Source organism: Aspergillus homomorphus (assembly GCF_003184865.1).
Source record: "Aspergillus homomorphus CBS 101889 unplaced genomic scaffold BO97scaffold_20, whole genome shotgun sequence".
In the NCBI taxonomy this organism is placed as follows: domain Eukaryota; kingdom Fungi; phylum Ascomycota; class Eurotiomycetes; order Eurotiales; family Aspergillaceae; genus Aspergillus; species Aspergillus homomorphus.
In genome coordinates this window covers 165,340-186,606 of record NW_020291906.1, presented here as the reverse complement: position 1 = coordinate 186,606, position 21,267 = coordinate 165,340, and the positions used below count along the sequence as shown (strand labels likewise).

At 53.2% G+C, this 21,267-nt stretch overlaps 11 protein-coding genes across 11 annotated transcripts; 4 read left to right on the top strand and 7 right to left on the bottom strand.

Annotated features, from left to right (window-relative positions):
• Positions 1-403: 403 nt before the first annotated feature.
• Positions 404-1,930, top strand: BO97DRAFT_310616 (Zn(II)2Cys6 transcription factor; the record flags this gene model as incomplete). Its single annotated transcript, XM_025691218.1, has 2 exons — positions 404-459; positions 514-1,930. Coding segments are annotated over 2 exons (1,473 nt in total), but the record flags the coding sequence as incomplete, so codon positions are not given.
• Positions 1,931-3,471: 1,541 nt separating this feature from the next.
• BO97DRAFT_453456 (uncharacterized protein) lies at positions 3,472-4,447 on the bottom strand (the record flags this gene model as incomplete). The annotated part of the gene is made up of 4 exons (XM_025699074.1): positions 3,472-3,762; positions 3,886-3,971; positions 4,048-4,158; positions 4,243-4,447. The coding sequence occupies 4 exons, from the start codon at positions 4,442-4,444 to the stop codon at positions 3,472-3,474; spliced, it is 690 nt and encodes a 229-aa protein (XP_025550986.1).
• Positions 4,448-4,855: 408 nt separating this feature from the next.
• On the bottom strand, positions 4,856-6,241 carry BO97DRAFT_453454 (uncharacterized protein; the record flags this gene model as incomplete). Its single annotated transcript, XM_025699073.1, has 4 exons — positions 4,856-5,318; positions 5,409-5,526; positions 5,598-5,970; positions 6,038-6,241. The coding sequence occupies 4 exons, from the start codon at positions 6,239-6,241 to the stop codon at positions 4,856-4,858; spliced, it is 1,158 nt and encodes a 385-aa protein (XP_025550985.1).
• A 1,744-nt stretch (positions 6,242-7,985) lies between these two features.
• BO97DRAFT_425129 (uncharacterized protein) lies at positions 7,986-8,976 on the top strand (the record flags this gene model as incomplete). The annotated part of the gene is made up of 3 exons (XM_025697046.1): positions 7,986-8,250; positions 8,325-8,554; positions 8,650-8,976. 3 exons carry the CDS (start codon positions 7,986-7,988, stop codon positions 8,974-8,976), a joined length of 822 nt encoding a protein of 273 aa, XP_025550984.1.
• Positions 8,977-9,097: 121 nt separating this feature from the next.
• Positions 9,098-10,568, bottom strand: BO97DRAFT_346374 (putative O-methyltransferase; the record flags this gene model as incomplete). The annotated part of the gene is made up of 4 exons (XM_025691806.1): positions 9,098-9,414; positions 9,487-10,080; positions 10,184-10,310; positions 10,380-10,568. 4 exons carry the CDS (start codon positions 10,566-10,568, stop codon positions 9,098-9,100), a joined length of 1,227 nt encoding a protein of 408 aa, XP_025550983.1.
• An 861-nt stretch (positions 10,569-11,429) lies between these two features.
• BO97DRAFT_453452 (monocarboxylate permease-like protein) lies at positions 11,430-12,841 on the top strand (the record flags this gene model as incomplete). Its single annotated transcript, XM_025699072.1, has 3 exons — positions 11,430-11,581; positions 11,646-12,019; positions 12,078-12,841. The coding sequence occupies 3 exons, from the start codon at positions 11,430-11,432 to the stop codon at positions 12,839-12,841; spliced, it is 1,290 nt and encodes a 429-aa protein (XP_025550982.1).
• Positions 12,842-12,993: 152 nt separating this feature from the next.
• BO97DRAFT_425126 (oxidase ustYa family protein) lies at positions 12,994-13,986 on the bottom strand (the record flags this gene model as incomplete). The annotated part of the gene is made up of 4 exons (XM_025697045.1): positions 12,994-13,320; positions 13,475-13,593; positions 13,695-13,808; positions 13,908-13,986. The coding sequence occupies 4 exons, from the start codon at positions 13,984-13,986 to the stop codon at positions 12,994-12,996; spliced, it is 639 nt and encodes a 212-aa protein (XP_025550981.1).
• Positions 13,987-14,276: 290 nt separating this feature from the next.
• On the bottom strand, positions 14,277-15,402 carry BO97DRAFT_453449 (uncharacterized protein). The gene is made up of 2 exons (XM_025699071.1): positions 14,633-15,402; positions 14,277-14,291 (listed from the first exon to the last, which is right to left on the bottom strand). Exon 1 carries the CDS (start codon positions 15,068-15,070, stop codon positions 14,741-14,743), a length of 330 nt encoding a protein of 109 aa, XP_025550980.1. The 5' UTR covers positions 15,071-15,402; the 3' UTR covers positions 14,277-14,291; positions 14,633-14,740.
• BO97DRAFT_443547 (uncharacterized protein) lies at positions 15,139-15,889 on the bottom strand. The gene is made up of 3 exons (XM_025698376.1): positions 15,819-15,889; positions 15,476-15,751; positions 15,139-15,399 (listed from the first exon to the last, which is right to left on the bottom strand). Exons 2-3 carry the CDS (start codon positions 15,719-15,721, stop codon positions 15,274-15,276), a joined length of 372 nt encoding a protein of 123 aa, XP_025550979.1. The 5' UTR covers positions 15,722-15,751; positions 15,819-15,889; the 3' UTR covers positions 15,139-15,273.
• Positions 15,890-15,969: 80 nt separating this feature from the next.
• BO97DRAFT_391260 (kinase-like protein) lies at positions 15,970-18,319 on the bottom strand. The gene is made up of 5 exons (XM_025693815.1): positions 18,093-18,319; positions 17,879-18,045; positions 17,596-17,829; positions 17,308-17,533; positions 15,970-17,213 (listed from the first exon to the last, which is right to left on the bottom strand). Exons 1-5 carry the CDS (start codon positions 18,298-18,300, stop codon positions 16,372-16,374), a joined length of 1,677 nt encoding a protein of 558 aa, XP_025550978.1. The 5' UTR covers positions 18,301-18,319; the 3' UTR covers positions 15,970-16,371.
• Positions 18,320-19,074: 755 nt separating this feature from the next.
• BO97DRAFT_86861 (uncharacterized protein) lies at positions 19,075-19,617 on the top strand. The gene has a single exon (XM_025701108.1). The coding sequence runs from the start codon at positions 19,219-19,221 to the stop codon at positions 19,525-19,527; it is 309 nt and encodes a 102-aa protein (XP_025550977.1). The 5' UTR covers positions 19,075-19,218; the 3' UTR covers positions 19,528-19,617.
• Positions 19,618-21,267: the final 1,650 nt, after the last annotated feature.

The following is a 21,267-nucleotide window of genomic DNA, read 5'->3' as shown; positions in this document are numbered from 1 at the left end:
GCATGGTCTGTGTGTGTGTCTGCGTGCAATGGAGCGGCTGGACTGTGTCAGTTAGTCCATCCCACTGACCTAGTCCTACGCGATCTGCATCCGAGCCAGCAACCAGCCGTGCCTGCATCACACTAATACGCAGTCGTCGCCCTCGGTCGGCCAACCGAGATGATCGGCCCAGGTAGAACTAATATGCACACCTGACAACTATCGCGGCGATTGGCCTTGAGAACAGATACTCCTGTCGCTCTGATCTTCTTCCCTCGCAGGGCAACTCCTGAGCTCGCAGTTTTAAGCAGGCCAAGTCCCGCGCTCCCACCGCTCTGCCGCTCTGCTGCTCTACTCCAAAAGTTCTCCCAAGATGGAGGGTGCGACACAACCACCGTCCCAGAACGAACCCACTGTCCACTCTAGACCACGGCAAAAAGCATACGCGAAGCGGTCCCGCACGGGCTGCCGGACTTGCCGGTAAGTTGTACCCCGTCGTCTGGTTGCTGGCGCCCTGCTCATGCGCTCTCACAGGGTGCGTCGGGTTAAATGTGATGAGTTGCCCAATGCATGCGGCAACTGCACACGGACAGGCCGGATCTGCGACGGATATGACGTGCAAAGACTCCCTCCACGCCGCGTCCCTGGGGAAGGCCGAGGCGAGGCAGTCGCTCGACCAGCCGCTGACAGCGCTTTCGCCACGATCCACGCCGCCATCATCACCAAGCTACAATGGAAGATGACGTCTGACGAGGGTCGCTGCCTCTCGTTCTTTCAGCACCGTTCTGTTCCCCAGCTGGTGGGCTTTTTTGATTCGCCTCTTTGGCAGAGACTGATTCTCCAATTGTGCCACGCAGATCCCGCGGTATATCATGCGGTCGTCGCCCTCGGCGCGGTGAACCAAGCCAACGAGATAGCCGGTCGTATACCCCGGCCGGGGGAGCGAACCATCCTGCAAAATACCCAGGGGCTGCAAAACACCTGGTACCGGTACGCCATGGAGCAATCCGGACGCTCAATCGCTCTGGTCAACAAGCGACGCATATCCCGTGACCCGCAGCTGCAACAAGTCATTTTGGTGTGCTGTATACTGTTCATCACCTCCGAGTTACTGTGCGGGAACGTTACTGTCGCCAACTTCCACCTCCGCGGAGGCCTGCGAATCATCCAAACCATGAACATCCGGCGACGGCCTCTGGGACTCGAGCTGAGCACGGGCGCAGTAGAAGAGTGTGTGATGGACTCGTTCTTGGGCTTCCAGCAAGGATCGCTCTACTACGGCAATGAAGAGGTGGTGCGCTTCGATAGCGAGTTCATCCACGAACAACCGTACGAGAACTACCTCGACCACTTCCACAGCCTGGCTCATGCGCGGCAGACCTGGAAGCCTCTCGAACACACCGCTTTTGAGTTCATCGCCATCGGAATGAAGGCGAGCGACGACGAACTCGACGCCAAATACGCCACGTTATACCTTCAGCAGCACCGACTTATCTCACTCGTGACCAAATACCTCCACCAGTTCGAGCACTTCTGCCGCACCGCGTACGGCACCACCTCATTCACCATGCCAATCACCACGAAACATCAGGTCCGCCGCAAGGAATACCGCGAGGCGGAATTGACGCGAATCAGCTGCCTTAGCGTCTTACTTGGGGTGCGAACCGCCACGTACAACAAAACCGGCCCGCCGCCCGATGGCCACATCGCCGAGCGGTGGGCCCTGCTCTCCGCCGTCGAAACCGCCATGCGCAATCTCGGCGCCGACTGCCCCACGTTCACGGCCACCAGCACCATGATCCCCGCCATGTACATGGCCGCCCATTCGAGTCCGGATTATGCCCTGCCATGCCACGCGATCGAGCTGCTACGGTCCTGGCGGTCCGAGGAAGGGTTCATGCGATCGGCTCTGAGCGCCAACCTCCTCGAGGAGTTCCTGAAGAAGGATCTGGCGCAGATTTATCGCAGCCCAGAGCCATTGCCTCCCGGACTGTGCTTCTCAAAGGCTGCTGACGGTCGGGTCACGGCGTACCTGTCGTACCGGGCGGGCGGGGCAGACAAGCATTGCTCCGTGGTTCTCGAGTCGAATCAGCATCTGGTGGCCGACCTGCAAACAATCGAGTGCGCCAAGGACTGGCCTTGTATACGGGCTTTGGGGTTGTTGAAGAAGGATGCCAGCTATTTGGGCTGACAAGAGGTTGGGCTTGAGTCGCAGCTTGCGACGATTGTTGTGGGACTGAAAGACTCGAACCAAACAAACCCGGCTGTTTGAGACGAAGGTTGAAAGGCCCTGCCGGCACTCGGCTACTGGATATTCTCTCGATAGACTTTGTCCAGGGAGAGAGGAAATTAGTGCAGCAAGGAAGAGGAAGCAGACAAAAAGACGGAGACGTAAGAACCATGTGTCTGATTACCTTTGTAGCAGCAAAGTTTCTGAACGACCAGACTGCTCGCTTTCAAAGCTTAGTGAAGTCCTTTGTCAGGCCGATGTCCTCTCAATGCGCGTCTCTCTGCCGTTCTCGCAATGCTTGAAAAGCCGAGCCAAGAAATACCCGGAATCTGCCAGCTATCAACAATGGAGAGAAAGAAAACCTCCAGCTATCCACAACGCGACCCGGACAGAGTTTTCAAGCAAATGACCTTAAGAGATATAAAGTCTCGAACGAACATGACCGCATGCATCCCCGACAGACCGAAGCGAGCACTGGTCGGAGACTATTCAACCTGGCCAGTCATCCCTCCTCTCCGTGTCTACCAAGTGAGCTGCTCCCGCTGCGATCTACCTCACCCCCTCCCCCTAGGCTCCAATGGATCTAGTCCATTGGCTTCTCCTCCTCCACGCTTTCTGGCTCTTCGTCTTCATTCCATGCTGCGTCTACAAGGAACAGATCAAGGTCGCGGTCTACCGTGTTATCCTGGGGCGCAGGCCTAGAAATCTGCACGGCGATCATGAGGCCTGAGCTGATCGCAAGCAAGCCTTTAGGTGTGTGTGGGGATGCGTAGGGATACCGAGATAGTGGGAGAGCGGAGATGGGGTAACTGACGTGCTCCGAGTAGGGAAGTAGGGAAAGCTGGTATCACATCTGATTGGGATTGCCTTGGCCCCGAAGCCTTTCGCGCGCTGGTGCTTTGGATTCAGGAACTTGATTCCGCTAGTTCAGATGGGTTGTCCAGTTCAAGTTCATTAACTCTTGTGTTTGTTTTTTCTCTGTTTTCGGGAGGGCTATAGTAGTCCTCCGTTTCTCCGTAACTGTGCCTATTTGACGATAGTATAACTTGATCGAGGCCGATGCCCTATTCCACAGTTTCAACCTAGCTAGTAAATGGTTATCCAGTAGTATAACAAGACTATGCAGTAGCAACTGCAGACACCAGCCCACAACCTCACAACCTCGTGTAGTTATAATAAAAGTTTTGAATTCCATGCGCCCATGCACCCCCATCCCACCCTCAACCCATTAAGCAGAAGTAACCAACAAACGAAACGAAAAATCACTGAAACCCCTTCGCATCACTCACGCGCCGCTCCTCCGCCCACCCCGCCAGCGCCACATAGTCGCGACACACGCGCTGCACCCCCCACCCCGTGACGCCGCCCAGCGCAGCATCCACAGGCTCCAGCGTCGCGTCCGCCGCACACATGAGGCTCTGTCGCAGGTAATCGAAACAGTGTCGCATGTGCCGCTGCTCTTTTTCCTTAGCGTGGTGCTCGCGCTCGTCGCCGTGCTCTGTACTGGTGACTCCGTGGACGTGGGAGCGGTAGTAGGATTTGTGGATGGACCACTATCCATTATCAGTATTAGTATCGTGATCACTATCAGAAGGACTGGGTCATCAGGGGGGTTATTCTGTAAACCAACGAGAAGGTAGAATAGAAACAGAGAATAAGTGGAACGAGGTTTGTACCAGACAATGGAGTTGGTGGACGGCTGAAACGGTGTAGTAGATCTGCTCTGTTTCTGGGGAGGCGTAGCGGACTGTGCCTTGGCCGACTGCTTTTTTTTCTCTTTCGTGGTTAGAGAGGGCGACTGGTGGTGGATTTCTGCCGAAAGAGGGATGGAAACTCACACGGAACGATCGAGTCCCATGCTGCCTGCGTGTTGGGATCCTCCCTGGGATCGGCGCCGAATGTGCGGTTGTAGGTGAAGGTTTCTTTTTGGGTGTCGAGAGGGATGGTTGCTGCAGGGATTTATCTATCAACTGAGGCTCGTGGTAGAGTAAGAGATGGTTGAGAGGGGAGCTCGGTCGTGTTGTTGTACTCACGGTTTGAATATATGCCAGAGCACTCGCATGGTCGATGACGGAGCCCGATTAGACTGCCGATGCTGGCTGAGATGGCTATGGTGATTAGCCATGCTAGTAGATAGCAGGAGGTAGTATGGTGGAAGCGCTGCAGACGAGTGCGCGGGCGACTGGAGTCATTGCTGGGGGCTAGTGGCTGGTATCGAGGGTTGAGATTGAACATGCTGTTTTATTGTGAGGTTGAATAGTGCACACGGTCAGCGAACAAGAGGCAACTGGGTTCTTATGTAGGTGCTATGTGCCACAGGACTGTACAGACTAGGGCCACGCACTCGTCCACTCATATGAGCCCTACCATAAGCATGCGGTTAGATGACCGAAGGTGGAGTGCAAAAGCACCATCCTGCGCTTGGCAGTGGTACTTATGATGCTCTCGTTGAAGCATCGAGTTAAGAGTGCCTACTCGCCGCACTCGATCACCTTTCTAAGTAAGTACGACCACATATACGTATACAACCACTAAGGCCCTGCGCCTTCTTCTCTTTTCCCTCGCTTTACATCCACCATAACGCAGATTTTATGATTACACGACCAAACACCAACCATAAGAGCCACACTTCAGGCGCAGCGGAGGCTACACATCCGACGCTCTTCCATACACAACCCCAATCGTCGTAGTTTTCTCAATCCCCCCTTCCCGCCATCTCCCCTGACGAACCGCCCCGTGACCACCCTCCTTCAACGGATGTGCCTCCCCGCCGACAATACACGGACTCTCCTGCCCACCACCGCTGGCAGCAAAATGTCCCAACAGCTGACCAGGGCCATCCAGGCTATCACTGCGAAGATTATACCCATGACTCGACAGGCGACAGCGCAAACTATTTAGCCGGGACGGCTTCTTCGACGAGACACTCCTGCTGTGGCGGGTTGTTCGCGTGACGATCGGCCTCAGTGTCGGGATGGAGGTTGCGATCAGCACGAAATAGGCCTCCAGGGTCCACCAGATGGCGAGATGCGCCATGGCGTACGTTAGATCGGCTTGCGATGTGATGGCTCTCAGTTGGACGGTTTTGACGATCGAGGCGATCATTGCACTTGAGTGCTGTTGTCAGTCTATCTGTATATCCTATACCTATCGGTCTGAAGTGGGTGAAATGGTTAGCATGAGGCTTGTAGCAACTCACAAAACACCCAAGCCCATCAGGCAGGAGAGCGAGATCTTCCTCTTCTTCTCCATGTTCAGGCCCCAGAACATGCTAGCGGGGAAGGCAGCGAGGACGAGGTCAACGGCGGAGCAGACGGCTTTCCGGCTCTCGCGAGTCAGTATGCTGCAAATGACATAATGATGGTGCAGGTATGAAGAGGGTACATACAGCCCTGAAAATACCCCATGTCCCGCTGCACGGTGGCAGGCCAACAGCTCCCGGGCACTCGACTATCCCAGAACTTCCTCATCGGGCTACACTGCGAGAAGCTGACCGCGATCGTCGCGATGTCCACCGCGAACTGGATCCAAATGATGCTCCACAGTAACCGTGTACGCCACCGCACGGGCGGCACCAGGCTCATCAACAAGGACGCATACGCGATCCGACCGATGCCCGGCGACAGGATCGAGAAGAATTCACACAAGTACACCCATTTCACTGAGTACATGATCCTCTCGTGGGAGAGGGCCGCCATATGCGTTCCCAGGCCCCAGTGGGTGGCGATGGTCAGGAAGACGGAATTGCCGATTGCTAGTGCCTGGGAGAGGGCACTCAGTCGTTGGCATCAGAATTGGATCTGCATACAGGGCATGCCATTGACTCACCAGTGCAAGTAAGATCAGTGCATCGTCGAGTGTATACCGCTTGACGATCTGAAGGCGGACATAATACCTGGTCGCAACGACGAGGGTGGCAATGCTGGCAAACAGCCATGCGAGAATCAAGACAATGTTGCCTAGATATTCGGGCTCCGACATGGCCGATATATGGTGGTTCCCGCGATCTGGAGGTAAGCCAGAACTGTTCATTCACCGGTTCAGAGTTTTTGACATGAAAGACTGGGTGCATGGAGAGAAAGTCAGTTACGTTTAGGAGCGACATGTGCGGCCAGGTCTTGCAGTCGACGGACGCTTGAAGCAAGCGTGATCATCGGACATCCATGTTGGTCTTGTGCGACACTCAGGCTCAGCACATCCATCACTATGCTTACGCCGGGAAGAGTCGGCAACAAAATTGTTTAGCGGAGCGACAAGACAACGACGTCTACCGAGTATGAGGGATAGGAGGCTGACTGCTCGAAGGCAGACATCACAGGCTTTTGGCCCCTAAGTCGATGCAACAGTAAGCAAACGCAGACACCAAGGCTGCTTGTCCTGCACAACAATACGCAGTCACTGGTTGAGCTGGTTGATGTCAATCGATGTCCGTGGTGTCTTCTTATTTGAGCCGATTGGAAGAGGGAAGGGGCGGGGTTCAATATACTCGATAGGAGGGTAGTAGTACGACCGCCAACCCTAATACTAAGGTAATGCACTGTAATTTCCACTTCCGATTATCCGTGCGGGGAGGAGGGTGGGAATTCACTTGCTACGCTGTAGTATCCTGGGGCATTTAGACGAGAATCTGCACGGGCGGAGGTCCGCCATGGCACCAATAGCTGAGACAGACAAGCATTGCAGCAAATCGCAGATTCCTAAGCTGAGGCCCAGAGTTCCCGGGTAACGCAGATTGCTAATCCGTCTCTGCATGTACTAATGTGCGTCTGTTGTCTGCCTTGTGGAGATAGACCATTTCCCCAGACGCACTAGCCATGCAGTATGCAATATGATGACGCATTAAGCAGATCTGCCCAGACTGTCTATCCTCCGACCCCTCAGCCTCGAAATCCCCCTCCCCTCTCGTAGGTGTAACATCCAACACTTGGCTTTGCGGGCCATGTGAATTACGTGCAGCAAGCCGGGCTCACCTCGAGATGCATTAGCAGAGAGTGGATGAGAAATGAGCGGTTTTATTCCGCGCTGCAAATCGAGAGTGTAGTGTATAAGAATGAAGCTGTCTTGCACTGCTTTCCTTTGTGCTACAAGCAATTCATTTCGCCCTCCCACCGCTCTTCCCACAAGCTGTTTCGTAAAAATCTCGGTTTCAAGAAGAAGCGAAAATGAGACTCGACCTGCTCCTGATTCTGGCTGCTGCAGTCAGCGCGGTGCCTCTAGTTGCACGTATGTTCCCATCCAAACACCCGTGAAGTATTGTGGCGTGGAAATCTGTTACTGATTGGATCTGAACATGCGACTTAGACCATGCACTCAGTGTCCGTACTCGTGAGTCTTACTTTTGGAATTGAATTTGTTTTCTAGGCATTATAGTCGGGGACTTTATCGCTGTTTGTTGGTGTTCTGACGACTGTAGAATCTGCGGCAGACGCTGATGAAGCGGTTGCTTACCCCGCCAAGATTGATCAATCTTGGGTGGATGCCGCGTGAATTGATGGGTGCTGGATAGAGTGTTTTTGAGGCTGGGTGGACAGGGGGTGGAGTGGGACTTCACAGTATGTATGTAGTGGGTAGTAGACTGAGTTTGTAGTCGAGACAGGTGGCCTGGAAAATTCATGCTATGTGCTTAGAATTATTAAAATACGTTTTGGTATCGGTTATTTTTCTACAGTTATCGGAATAGCTCTCTATCTCCCCTACTTAACCCCGCCAACTCCCACCCTGATGCGATAGCATAAACCCACTCCCAGTGTAAACACTGCATTACACTGCACTCATCATGTCTCCAAACAAAAAAGAGTACCATCTACTCCAACGCAACTCAACCGATGACGATGACGCTGAGAATGAGAACGAGACTAAGCCAGACCACCTGGAACCCCCAGCATCCAGAATCAGCCATGCACCAAACCCAAGAACCATCCTCCTAACCACCCTCTCGATAGCAGTCATCCTCCTCTCCTGCTCAAACCTCTTTTTCCTCATCCACTGGCTCAGAAGCACAAAGACGCCACCAACAAGAAGCGAAGGAGGTTCCTACTACGGTGCGTAACCCATCTCTCACCTGCCCTGTACCCGAGAACCAAGCAAAAAAGAAAAGAAACCGACACCAACAAAGCCAACCTCCACCGCACCCTCCCCCTCCCCATCGAGGAAACCAGCGCATACATAAGCGACAACGTAAGCGCAGTCGCGCACCTTTGGGAAGAACTCAGCGGCGACCCGGGCGTGGTAGCGCTAGACAGCAACTTCATAGCGGAGAAGAATCTCCCGGAGGCGATTTCGTTTCCGTGGGACAAGTCTAAGGGAGTTTATCTGCTGCAGGGATATCATAATCTGCATTGTTTGGTGATTATCTCCAAGTTCAGCAAAAAGCCCGGATGGAAGAAGGGTTTTTTCATTTTCTAATTGAAATGACTGAGCAAGGTTGCTTATGGCTATAGAGAACCCTCTTCCGCTACGCCTGGACCGCCGATCAGGGCCTCCCGCAACGCATCGCCTTCAGCCATGTCCTGCACTGCCTTGACCAGCTGCGGCAGGACGTGATCTGTAACGCGGACGATACTCCCCGGTACGCAGGGCCTCAGAAACCAGGTCACCCGCCTGGGACGGGTGCGGGCCAGGTCCGTATGTGTAGGGATTGGGCGCTGATGGAGCGTTGGGCGCGCGAGCGGACTGCTTGCTTTAAACATCATGATGAGGTTCCTGGGCGGATGATAGATCGGTTTAAGTTTTGTCCTGATGGGAGGGTTTTGTGGGCTGTTGATTGAATTTTCTCCAATTAGTTAGTAGTAACTTCCTGTTGACTGATAGAGAGGACCGGGATATTGAGATCGAACGCTTTACAAGCAAAGAGGTCTACCGTATTCTTAAACCATAGGAAACAAAAACTCAAAGCTTCATAGCCTCCACGAGCCCATCGCCGCCCTCATCGACCGGATCCCAAACCCCCACCACCGTCAACCCCGCCGCCTCCAACAGAGTCTCCCACTGCTGCCGGGTGCGCTCAATCCCGGAGTTGAACGCCATCATGGTCATATCGAACTGGGCCTGGAACTGCGCCGCCTTCTGGTCGTGCACAATGATCTCATGCACGAGCAGCTTCGAGAAACCCGGGGTCATCGCCGCGGAAACATGTTTCAGGATTTTCAGGCAGTACGGATCCGACCAGTCGTGGAGGATATGGTGGTAGAAGTAGACTCGGGCGCCTATACGCTCACAGTTAGTCGAGCCCCAATATATCCCTCTCAGATAGATCCAAGGGGAAAAAGAAACCATACCAACAACCGGCTGCTCGGTGAAGAAATCATAAGGAACCATCTCAATGCCCGCATTGACACCCCCCTCCAACCCCCTCAACCCATCAACAACCGCCGGCAAATCCTCGAGCACCAGCCGTCCACCAACCTGGGGGAACTTCTCCCTAAAAGCCAGCAAATCATGCCCCTTCCCCGCGCCCACATCCACCAGCAACGCCTTGCCCTTGCTGCCCTCCTCCACAAAACCATCGAGTATCCGTTCCTGAACAGGATACCAATCCACCCAGTACTTCCTGGCGCCCATCGTATTCCCCATGAAAGTGTTGAAGTCGCGCAGGAGCGCAGCGTCAGCCGCAATCCGCTCGAAGGTCGTCTGCTTGCTGCGGAAGGCATACTGCATCAGCCCGTCGGTCGGGTCGAAGGGGCACGTGTACCCGCGCTTCTGGAAGTAGGCGGGCGCGCTCTGCATTGCCGGCACGATCAGTCGCGAGACCATTCGGTGGCCCGCTGCAATTTCGTCTGTGGCCATGGCGTGTGTGATCCGCGTTGCGGTCCAGGTTTGGGGGGCGGTTTCGTGGATGAAGTGCACCGCGGAGAGGAGGCGGAGGACGCGGACTAGATTTTGAGATGGTTAGTTTGCTGCCAGGTGGGTTTGGTTGAGTACTGCGTAGGTTTTTGGGATAGGTTGATGGATGTAGGGCATGGGGTGCTGACTGACCGATCAACAGTTCCTCTGCACCGGATAACGCGGCTAGTTTCGCGGCGGTGATGGGCTCTTTCGCCTGGGCGATGTGCGCGAAGAGATTCAGGTCCACGGCGATGCGCGCGCTGGTTGCGATCATGGGCTGTTGTTTTGGAGTTGGGTAAGCTGGCGAACTGTGGGGGAATATCAGAACTTGATAGCAGGCACGTACCGCGAAGGCCATGTCCACGGCGATGTTCTCCGGCTGTTCTAGTTGCACGGTGAGCGCTTTACTGAGCTGCAGGGCCTCTTTGCGGGCGTCGACATCATCTGGGTTGCTGAGTTTGGTTGTGAGGGGTTGAAGTTTGGATATGAGAGTGAGGGGCTCCTCGTTCGCGATTGGTGAGTTTGTTGAAGCCATGGTTGACTTGGTTGTGATTAGAAGGAGGAGAAAAGCAGTGGGTTTATGGAGTACTTCGTGTCAGGATTGGGAACTCTCTCAGCTCAGAAATATCCTAAAATAGGTCTCAGAGGTATGTGGTGTTCAAGTGGACTACCTGAAAAGGCAACTGAATTTGGATCTTGAAGTCATGTCATGGGTACCTGGTATCACATTCACTGGTACTTTTGTAAGTAACATCCCCTCGCACTTGACAATCTTATTCTTATCAGCCAGACATTACCGTTGGATTTCGTCTCTGCATGTGTCCGGCCGCTGTGTAACCGTTTAGTCTCTTTGTTTCCTAGGGCCGAGAGCTCTTGGGGGCCTAAATAGTCCCTCCTTACAAACAAAGAGATTGGGGAATGAGTGTCAGACGCTAGAACATATCTGGTTACGTAGTCCAGTGCCAGTGAACTTGACTTAATCCTTGAATCCTTCCCCGGTTCATTTGATGGGAATTGACGGAATTCCTTCCGGCTGAGCTTAACCTTGCTTTATCCTCCGATAGGTTCAAAGACCCTGCATATCGCACAAGGCTGGCTCTGCTGTCAGACTCTAGTCTGCCGTCAGAACAAGCATTTCATCGCTTGGCCAGTCTACTCTTATCTCGGACATTGGCTGGACCTGGAGATGATCAGCCTCTCACCACGCTAGGCAACATCAATCTCTAACCTGTCAAAGCCTGATTGCCTGCTTGAGGTCAGACACATGCACACTTTCTGTTGAGAAAGGCTCATTTACCCCTCTTCCTCAATCTGAGGTCAGAATTATCTCACCTCCAGCTCAGCACAAGGAAAAGTCCTCTCGTTACACATTAGCCTCTGGCAATTCATGGCGCAAATGACTGTCTCATCCGAGGGAAACCAGCACCGGGAGAAAAATGGACCTCGACAAGATATTGAGGACTCCTCATCGTTCTCCTCCACCCCCACCGAAGACTGGTTTGCATGGCTGCAAGTTCTGGGTGCGTTCTGTCTGAATCTCAATACATGGTAAGCTTACCCCGGATTCCCACCATTCCGAGCCTCTCATCCTGATCGATCCACCAATCTCAAGGGGCCTCATGAACGCCTTCGGGGTCTTCCAGACCTTCTATGAGCTGGATCTCCTCGCGTCGAAATCCTCCTCCGACATCTCCTGGATTGGTTCGACCCAAGCCTTCCTCATGTTCATCGTCTCGGCGATCGTGGGGCCAATTGTCGACGCAGGCTATGTGCGGTCCTTGCTGGGCCTGGGGTCCTTGCTCACCGTGCTGGGCATGTTCATGACGAGCCTCTGCAATGCCTACTGGCAGGTGTTTCTGGCACAGGCGCTGACCATGGGCCTGGGCTTCGGGTGTCTGTACGTGCCGGCCCCGACGATCGTCTCGCAATACTTCCACGCCAGTACTGCGCTGGCGATGGGCGCGTCGTCAGCGGGCACTGCCTTAGGTATGTACCGTCTGCCCTTCAAAGCCATCCATGCAGAGTTTCTAAACCCAAAACATAGGCGGCGTCATCTACCCTCTCATCTTCACCCAACTGCAACCGCACATCGGCTTCGGCTGGGCGACGCGAATAATCGCCTTCATCGTCTTGGCAACCATGCTCATCCCTCTAAGCGTGATGCGCCCGCGAGCGCCACCAACCACACAATGGAGCCTGATCGACCGGACAGCCTTCCGCGACATCCCATACCTCCTCCTGAACACGGGCCTAATCTTCGGCTTTATGGGCTTCTACATCATCCTCTACTACATCCAGTTATACGCCATCCAAGAGACGAGCGTATCCCACACCATCGCAACGTACATCCTCGTAATCATGAATGCAAGCTCGCTACCCGGCCGACTGATCCCAGGATACTACGCCGACCGCATCGGCTCGATCAACGTACAGACGATCGTCGCGCTCGTAGGCGCCGTCATGACTTTCGCGCTAATAGCGATCCACACCGCGCCCGGCCTGATCGTCTACTGCGTGCTGTACGGCTTCGCGTCTGGCGCCTTCATGGGTCTTCCCGCCGCTGGCGTTGTCAGTCTCTCGGCGGACCGTAGTAAGATCGGGACCCGGCTGGGTATGACCCTCGCGGTCGTGGGCTGCGGCGTGCTCGTGAGCACGCCTATCGCCGGGGCGCTCTTGAATTCTTGGGATGGTCATCGGTGCTGGGTCGGGCTGATCGTTTGGTGCGGTGCTTTGCTGTCGGCTTCGGTCGTTGCTATGGCTGTTACGCGGATTTGGAAGATTGGGGTTAGGTTTAGGAGGGTTATTTAGATTACTTCGTGTCCAGCTGGACTGTACTGTACTGTACCTTCTTACTGCAATACCTTCACGTACTCTTTGTTTACAACCGGGTGTAGCTGCTGAACTATACGTATGAAATACACTCCCCACCATCCCCCCTCCCCCAGAAGAAAACTTGGAAACTAATATCCTAAGTAAGGCCGATCCAACAACTCCACCCTCGCCAAATCAAACACCCGCCGCCCCGCCCACCGATCAAGAGCCCCCCAGTCCGCACACCGATGAACATCGACATCGAAATTGGTCGGGTAGAACGCCCCCGGGGCGGAAGGGTGCTGCGCCGTGTCGTTGATCCATCGGAAGGTCACCAGCGACAGGTCCGGCTGGCACATCAGGCTCTCCCGGATGTATTCCACGCAGTGGTCGGCGTGTTTCCACTCCCGTGTCATGGCGGTCTTGTCGTGGTGCGCGTAGTAGGTTTCTTTGTGGAGCATGTGTTTTATTTTTTTCTGGGTTGTTAGTGGGCGGGTTTATTGGTAGTTGGAGGGATTAGGGGGTTGGAGGGGTTGGGGGGTAATTGTTTTTAGCAAGGATTGAGGGAGGGCTGTCTTGGGGAGGTGTCATGCCAGTATGTGCTTATGAAGAGAAGGAAAGGGGACGAACCAGGCAGTGCAGTGAGTGGAAGACACTCAACGATATGATGCCCTCGGTGTGGTCCTTCGTGTACACCGTGCTTAGGTTTTTCTCTTTCAGGTAGCTGATTGGCACGTGGATGTTGTCGTCTGGGATTATTAGTTAGTTTGGCACGCGTGATAAGCCGGAGGAGAGGGCGATAGTCGGGGTCGAGGGGCGGATTTATGGAAGTGATGGTTGATTGACTCACGCTGAAGAAGATCATGCCAGGCACGCTCCAACTCGGGCCGCGGGGGCCCTGCCAGCGGGTTGTCGTCGATGTTTGTGGGGAATCGTCGGTATTCCCATTGTAGACCTTCTCTATCTGGTACTTGCAGGTGATCAGTTGAACAAGAAGAGAAGGCAGAGGAGGAGGTAGATGGAGGAGTGGAGGAGATAGAGAGCAGATGGAAGAACGACCTACAGGGAAGCGCTGGAAGATTCTCCTCGTTCCTATCCTTGTTTGACGGTCCAGTGTTGAAGGCACGGTGTACAATTGCCATCGTGACAAGTGTGTAACTCAGTAGAATGCAGAGATGGATGAGCCAAGGGCCAAATCTCCTCATGAAGCTTCTTTTCGGCGCTCGAATGAGGGTCTTTTCGAATGACACCTGAGGCAGAGGAGTCCGGGCTCTTTCTTCCTCTGCGAGCAATGGCTCAGCGACATAGTCATTTGGGTGAATTCTCTCCTGATGCGCCATTCTGGATGTCTTTTCTGTCATGGACTGTATCGTTCCTGCTCCAACGAGTGATTGAGGTTATGGTTGTAGAGTCAATGAATGTTCAAGAGCGGCTCGTAAGCACCAGTCTTATTCATTAGTTAGCGAGCAAATCTTTACTACAGGGCAATTGCCCCGCTCGTGACTTTTCAGCCATCTCTGCACCGACAGGGGTCATACTGCGTGACGGCAACGGGTAATCAAAGCTACAGTCAGAGTGCAGGGCAAAATGAGGGGAAGCCCCGCCCGACCTGCAGTCAGTTGAACCCCCTGGTCACCCTAACTTACAATCTACTACGGTCTTTCGGTTGTCCCCGAGTTTTTCTGTCTTGGTGCTAAAGTACCGTGGTGAAAGACGAGCATCGCGGACTAGCCGACTGCCTGGACACCCCTGTACAACAGAAGGGATTTGCTGACGGCAACCACATACCTTTTAATCTTCTGGCGTGTGGTTCAGTACAGTTGAGCAGATAAGAATTATATATATACACCCAAATAGAAGGGGAATGATCATCATCTTACGAACAAACGTTCTTGGTCAATTTGGGGGCGGTTTGCTCGACTGTGGTCTGCGGCAGGAAGAGATGGCGTGCTTGTCCTCGGCCGGGGGGTCTCGCTGCAGTCGCGAGTCCAAGGCGCCAATGCGGAAGACCTGTTCTCGGGCCGCACCGTAAGGCAAGGTGTCCATGGCGAGGATTTCGATATCGTCGGCCGCCCAACACACCATCGGGATCCCTTTGTCCCTCGCCGCGCGAGCAATCGCTTTCTCTAGGCGCGTCATACCTGGCTCGTCCATTGGCTTCTTGAGCCCCTGGTCAATCCGTAGGCCGCGGTTCGAGCTGCGCAGCTTGTTCATGCTCCTGCGCATGTCCACGACTTGGAAATAATATCGACTTTATGGATGATCGCGACCTCGACGGCGTGGGCTACGCTGTTCGGATTGATGGTCCGCGAAGGAGTGTTTGGCTTCGCGTACGAGATGCCATCCTCGATCCCAAGGACGAGCAGATGGATCCAGGGGTGGATACGCAGAATCATATTGGCCATTGCCGTTCCATGAGCGTGGGTTGATTAGTGCCATGGGTGTTCGGTCTTCCCACGGGGCCCGCTGGGTAGATAGTAGCTGATTCCTCGCACTTTGGTGTGTGAACCCATTTCGAAATCGCTGTAGTCTAGCCCGTCATCTATGGGGGTGACCTGAGAGAAGTTGACCGATGTCGGTGAGTGATGAATGGAATGCTAGATGCGACCAAAGGAGGGAAGTTAAACATACTTTGATTTTCTGGGGCTGTTTCACCTTCAAAGCCTCGTGCATCCTGAGCATCGCATCCCGGAACTCCTCGATGCTAGTAAGCCACTTGTACTGCTTTTCGTCTGCAGCGTCACTGATAATGGTAGAATGGTGCAACTCATCGTCGTCTCGTGTGTGGATAACCCGTCTCCTTTTATGGAAACCTGTGATCACTTGTACTCTGTTATCTGTTAGTTTGGTCACCCTACTTCTGAAGCCATCCATCATTCTTTGAGTTTGTTTTCCGCTCTCGAGACCCTAGGTGTAAGAGATCAGTAAGTACCTGGCCAATTTGTGCTCTCCCATATTCAAAAGAATAAACTACCTGATATGCATGTAGATGGACCAATCGGAGCTCTTTATACTGTTTGTAAAGCTCTTCAATTCCTATCTCCCAGCCACGAAGTACAACCTGGGCCCCACTCCAATGCTGGTGAATATCCTTGACCCTAGGTGCCGCATTGTAGATCAAATACATGCTTATATCTGGCCTTCGCCAACCCTCAGAGTACGTGGCGAGTAAGCGAGGCATGAAGCGGCATGCTATACATGACGGGAAGAGTTACCAGATATTTATTCCGAAAGCCGTGTCTCTTGTATCAGAGGTGACCGATTCATCATAGAAGTTGCGCCCGTTAATTGCCCGTTCAATCTGCGACATCTGTATGACGACGACGTATGGCAACTCATACTTTTAAGACAAAGCGACATCGCCTCCATGGGCGCTTGGTGACTACAGCCATACTTATGCTGTTGTTGTATGTTCCTTTTGTTTCTCTTAGAGGATTCGTTCAAAGACATGAGGGGGTAGGAATGACCGGCCAGAGACTGAGGGAGGGCCAGAGTGCAAATCGACAAGTGAGGCAGAAACAAGTTTTTCACGACCCAAAGGGCGTGATATACCACAACTGCCTCTCCACTTCCAGCTCCCGCTCATACTTCCTCCCAAACGCACGCCAGAAGATCGAGTCCATCACCGGACCCCCGCCGCACACGGCCCCATACATCGCCTTGGTGAACTCCCAGTACTCCGGGCGGAACCCGGCCGACTCCCAGTCCACGATCCCGGTCAGGCGCCCGCGCTCGACGAGCAGGTTACTCGGGTGCAGATCCGAGTGTGTGAAGTAGAAGTGCTCGTGCTCGCGGATGCCCAGCTTCTTCAACTCCGCGACCTTCGCCATGGGGCCGTAGTGGCTGGTCAGATGCTCGTAGAACTCGGCCTCCGTGTGCCAGGGTCCGCCCGTGCCGCTGGGGATGCGATGGTCGACGATCGGACCGCCCAGCGAGTCGCAGATGAGGTATGGAGTGTTGTTTGGAATCTGGCGCAGCTGCGCCACGTATCTGGCAATGTCGTCCGCGATCTCTCGGCGCTCGGAATAGGACAGCAGGTGCTGCACGTCTTCGATGGGGTCACCGGGGATACGAGTCATGAGAATATAGGTCGTACCATCGCGCTCCCAGGTGTCGATGAGGCGTGGTGCGGGGATTGATGTTTGACGCTCGATCAGTCGCAGTACGTTGGGTTCGTTTTGAGGAGCCCGAATGCACTGCTTCATGTACAGACCAAACGGTAATCGCTGGGCCCATACACTGGCGTCGAGAGGATAGAGTTTTCGTCCGATTCGGTTTAGAAGCAGATAGCATGCTACGCGGAGACATTCTGGTAATGTAAGCCATAGCCAGGTAAGGCTGCGCCTGACGAAGGAGGGAAGAGACAAAGCTGAAAAAAGTAGTCAGCGGTGCACTGTGGCTAAAAAACACAATAAAAGCGGAACGCAAGAGGTAACAAAAATCAAAGAAAGACTCAAACCCACAAAGTGATGCTGACGACCACCCACGGGCTGCTTTATCCTCAATATAGAACAAATGCAATGCCGCTGCGAATCGGAAATGAACATCTATCAACAAACTGCTGGGCAATGGCAGACGCTCGGGGTCCGCAGTTGACAGGTCGAAGTGCACAAGCCCTCTTCGGAACGGGGTCCCGTCCCCCAGAAACAACCCTGATACCTCCTCAGGATACTGTGTGCGCATCGCATACTGTGAGTCCGGTGTTAGTATGTTCTTGGAATCCATAGTCTTGGGCGGTGTTCGAGTATTACCCGGCATTTCAGAAGCGTTTCGTCCACACAACCCGGTGGCGGCCCCCCGTCCAAATCATTCCTTGTTCTGATGTCTACGTGTCCAGCTCGAAAAGCTGCATGTATACTGGGTGGCAGGAGAACTATGTTTCTGAGACGTGTTGCCGTATCTTGTGGTTCCAGGGTAAGCAGTTTCTTCAGGTAGTTAACATGCTCATCGGATAGGAAAGCCCTTAGTAACCGGAGCAAAGCACCCTTTTTGCGTGTTAGCGGGAGATACACCAGCGGGCTGGTAGCAGCTCACTTGTTCCACTGACTCGAGGTCATGGATCATGGAAGGCGGGACTATAAATGCTGGCTCTATTTTCGACCCCGGTACGTGACTTGGCCCTCGCCTCATTGTAAAATCACGCCCATCTCTCTCGAAAGCTAGATCTTGAAGGGCTTGTGGTATCTTGTCAGAGGCCATTACTTGAGCACATTAGCCACATACTCTCAAGCAGGGAGATCGGTCTAACATCGGCTGGCCAGTTTCCTCCATTGCCGCTTGACTTCGCGTAGAGACGTCTCGACGCTGCAGTTCGATGTCTCAATCGTCGAAGTGATAAGTCGTGCAGTGTCCTCGGGATAGACTGCAGAATTAACGAGATTCCTCAGCAGCAAGTGTTCTGTTGATGACAGGTCTGCCGTGTTTATCATCTCCAGTGCCGCCTGAACGTTTGCCATGTTCGATAGACTAGCTAGCGCACAAGCCATTGGAATTAGCTATAAGTTATTGCAGCGGAGCTCAGCAACCATTGGCAATTCTATGCCAATGGATAATTGGAGATATATTGCTGAACTGTGCGAAGGGATGGTTGAGGTAGATGGAAGAGTAACAAAGGAGCAACCTGAAATGCTGTGGTCAAGTCAGGTGTTGCATCCCAGAATCACGTGGTCGCTGCAGGGTGATGAAGACCTATCCTCTCGCTCGACCAGTTATCAACGTTCCATGTACAACTTCCCCATAAAAGCAGGTGATTCAGGTGCTTCGACTACCCGCCAACACCACCAGTCATCTTTCTGTTTCAGCATGAACAGCTGCTCTGGGCTGTTCATCAAGTTCTCGCATAGCCTTTTGCAACAGCCGCCCCGTTAGTTATGACATACTAAATCTGGCCTAGGGCTATGCACGCTTCACTCCATGCAGGGAGGCCCATGCATAGTATCAGATGGCCACACATGCGAAACCTGGTAGATGAGGCGATTAGCGATACAACGATGAGGCTTGTCAGTGCACCTCGTCCGTTGCGAGGTACTTGCCCCTCCTTCCATACCCGCGCGATAAGATGGAATAGACGGCCTAGCCACCTATGAGCGAATCCACCTTGTTAATACTCCCCAGGAAAAGAATAATTAATCATTAACAAAACCCTATACCTCACGAATTTGCTATTCACTACCCTACCCAGATTGCGTGCCAGTCCCTCAAAAAAAAAAACGCCACCATGCCAGATGACCTCATCTACTCGAATCGAGCAGCCTCTACATCCTTCTATCCGACCTCGGCGCAGAGCGTCGATTCCATTGAAGCCTCTATCTTGAGTCCGGGCCCTCACAAGGCCGCTTATATCATCTGATCAAGAAAATCGACACCGGACATCGATGGCAATACAACACCCCGCCACGACGGGCGTGCCGAAATCCATCACCTTGATCGTGGGGCTCAAAATCGCCGTAATGGTCCCAGTTCTCCACCAGGCCCTTAGCGACAGGCTCGAAATTGTTTCGCAGGAGCCACCTGTTACCTGTCGGATATGGCTCAAGAGATCTCTACAGGATCTGGATGACGAGGGGTACATCAAGCTCACCCATTCAGTCGACGGGGTTGCTCAGGAGGCGGATGACGCGGCCGTTGATAATAGAGCCAGGGGTATTAGGTCTGTGGGTACGAGCTACCTGAGTAAGGCTTAGCTTGATACTGGGCTCCTCTGAATCTCTTTGCGTGTGTATGTGTATATACTTGTATAAAGCCGCATTGAACGTGACTTATATCCTGGGGCATATTTAGGAGTCTTTGATTCTCTCGGAAGAAGCATCGCTGGTTGCAGTTGCCGGCATCACGATTAAATCGACTCGCTGAGTCTCAAGTATGCAGGGTTCCTCTATCATAAGGCCGGAGGAATGATATTGCTGCATAATGTGGGAACTTGAGCGCGGGGAAACCGTTCATAATATTCTAGTTCCAGGCTTATATGCCAGTAGTGGTGACAGGCGGATCTAGCGGACTAGCTGTATGAATAATACAAGAATATCCAGTTGTAGTGAATGCAGTATCACTAAAAACACGATCGCGATGGCGGCTATTGATACAAATAAACTACAGTGAGTGTTCAGCGGTCTCGAAGGGGATTGTGGGTGGTGGGGAGGGGCCGTACATAGAGTCAGCAGCGGAATGGTTTTTGTTATTTCATAGACGAGAAAGAGGCTGTTGTGGTGCTAGATGCAATGCTCATGCCCATAGACGGCGGACAGAAAGAGCACTCGCTAAGGTAATTCGCGTCATATGCGTCATTAAAATAGTCACTGCAGCGGTCCTCGTGACAACTTGGATCGGCCTCGTCTTGATTTTGGTCGATCCATTGGGGTTCTGGACTGATATTCAAGACCTGACAGTAGTGAGTCATGACCTGGACGAGACCGAATTGAACAGCGATGAATCCTGTGGGCGCTGGGTGGCCACACCGGCATACATAGTCTGTTGGATGATCTAGCTAAGTTGGCGTGTATTCTGCTTACATCGCATGCCTGGTGTGGATTAGAATGTATAAAATCATGCAGGCGGTGGCACCGAGCAGGGTTCTTGGAGCTGCGTGGCTAGATCACCTGGTCTCACTCAGGAAGGCCAAATATATAAGCCATTTGTTCACCCTGTTTGTCTCATTGCTAAGGATTGACAAAACAATCGACACCTACTGGTTATCATCACGAAGGGCAACACAATGGTCCAAAAGCCGGCGGTGCACAAACATCTCCGGACTCGGATTGTTCCTTTCTCTGGAGAAGTATGATTCTGACTCCCCAACCTGTGTTTGTATGAACAGGCACCGATGCCTCGATTACAGGTAGCGTCGCACTGCAGCTGGAATAGATGTTCCCAAGATATTACAGTCAACCTGTTGCACAAACTTCTGGTTACCTCACTCGGTGGGACGGCCATATTTTGATTTGGTATTTTTCTCAGCTTGAGTCTTGCGTGGCCGCTGTCACACTGCAGGTGAATCAAGAACTCACGCTGAACACGAGGCGCGCCTTCGCATTGATCTTATATTGTACGACTGTCTCTCTTTCTATAGCTAACCCGCTATGCTCTCGGCTGGAGGGTTGACTTCGTGGTTGTGGTCATCGCGAATCGGCTGTGTTTGACTAGCCAGGTTGGCAGGGCGGCGAACAAGTTTTGTCTGCCGATCCATCGCAATCATGACTATGATTATTGCCATGTGGCCATTGCTGTGAGTACACTGGTTTTAAAGAGGGGATTGGAGCCTAGTCAGTGGGCGAAACAATGTCAGCGGTGGCTCTCGCTAATGCAGTCACAGTCAGCGTCTCGTTGCTTTTGCCGGGGACGATGTGATGACTCGCAGGGGTTTCTGCAGGCCATGGTTCGTCAAGTTTCTACATTCATCAGGAACAATCTGCGCCTTTCATACATAT